Genomic DNA, 1172 nt, shown 5'->3' with positions numbered 1-1172 from the left:
ATAGCAAAACAATAAATTAGTTCTCCTTTGAAAAAAAACTACATGAATGCCTATTGTGCCCTTCATGGCCGCATCGTCCACAACGATTTGTGCTTGAAGAAAGTGTTTCATTTGATTTCTTCTTCCTCCCCTTCTTCGGTCTATCTGAAAGTCTTTTGTATAAAGGTTGCAACACTTTTTCCTCATCTACACTGTTGGAAATATCTCAGTCTTTCTTGTCTGGCATTGAAACGATTGAAACTTCATATGTCTTGACCAATGTGTTTGGCTTGTAGTATTCTGAACAGTATTGTCCAAAATCTTTTACATGTTTAGACTTCAAGACAGCTATAGCGTGAGCACAAGGTATTTGATCTATTTGAAACCTCGCACAGTTGCATGAGCCATTTTCAAGATCAACAATGTATCTTCTTCCAGCATAAACCGAATATATATATGTTGAAGAAGCCTTCATCTGAACAATAAATAACAAAATTCCAACCAATTATTTTTTACTGGAAATATAAATTTAAATAAAGTTCTTTTCAGTCAAACAAATACTACATATAACTGCACATTTCAAAAAGTTAAAGCTTATATATACCGTCATTCTCAAAGCTTTCACATTGTTGAGAGTAAGAATTTCTTCAAATCGACGATCCAAAGTGGTACTTGTATAAGAAGCTATTTCAGTGTTCTTACAGTTCCAAAAACCAAATAATATTCGAACTTCTTCTAAGAATTCATACATTGGCAATCCCCGGGCCTCTACCAAACATCCATTAATACACTTAGCAATATTCAAGGTCATCATCCGACCTCTGTTTACCGGTGAATGACATCTATTCCACTTTTTATATCCAGCTTCTTGTAAATATTTTTTCACTCTCGGATCAGCTTTTTCAATATTTGAAATCAAATAGTCAAAATCATCTTTCCTATAAGCTTTAGCCATTGAATAAAACAAATCACTGATACTTTCTTTGTTCTTACGAAAGTAACTACAAATATTTTTTCAAAGATGTCATATGCACACAAGATGTGGGACATTTGGATATACGACACTGACAGCTTTTATAATACTTTCGTTCCTATCAGATACAATACATATGTTTTCACGTTCACCGAATGCAGCTTTCAATTGATTGAAAAATCATGTCCATGAATTATCATTCTCAGTATCCATAACCCCA

At 33.5% G+C, this 1172-nt stretch overlaps 1 protein-coding gene across 1 annotated transcript; it reads right to left on the bottom strand.

The window, feature by feature from the left end:
• Positions 1-205: 205 nt before the first annotated feature.
• LOC107848841 lies at positions 206-934 on the bottom strand. The gene is made up of 2 exons (XM_016693575.2): positions 584-934; positions 206-454 (listed from the first exon to the last, which is right to left on the bottom strand). Exons 1-2 carry the CDS (start codon positions 932-934, stop codon positions 206-208), a joined length of 600 nt encoding a protein of 199 aa, XP_016549061.2.
• Positions 935-1172: the final 238 nt, after the last annotated feature.

The sequence above is a fragment of the Capsicum annuum genome, chromosome 12, assembly GCF_002878395.1.
Source record: "Capsicum annuum cultivar UCD-10X-F1 chromosome 12, UCD10Xv1.1, whole genome shotgun sequence".
In the NCBI taxonomy this organism is placed as follows: domain Eukaryota; kingdom Viridiplantae; phylum Streptophyta; class Magnoliopsida; order Solanales; family Solanaceae; genus Capsicum; species Capsicum annuum.
This window is presented reverse-complemented; position numbering and strand designations above follow the sequence as displayed.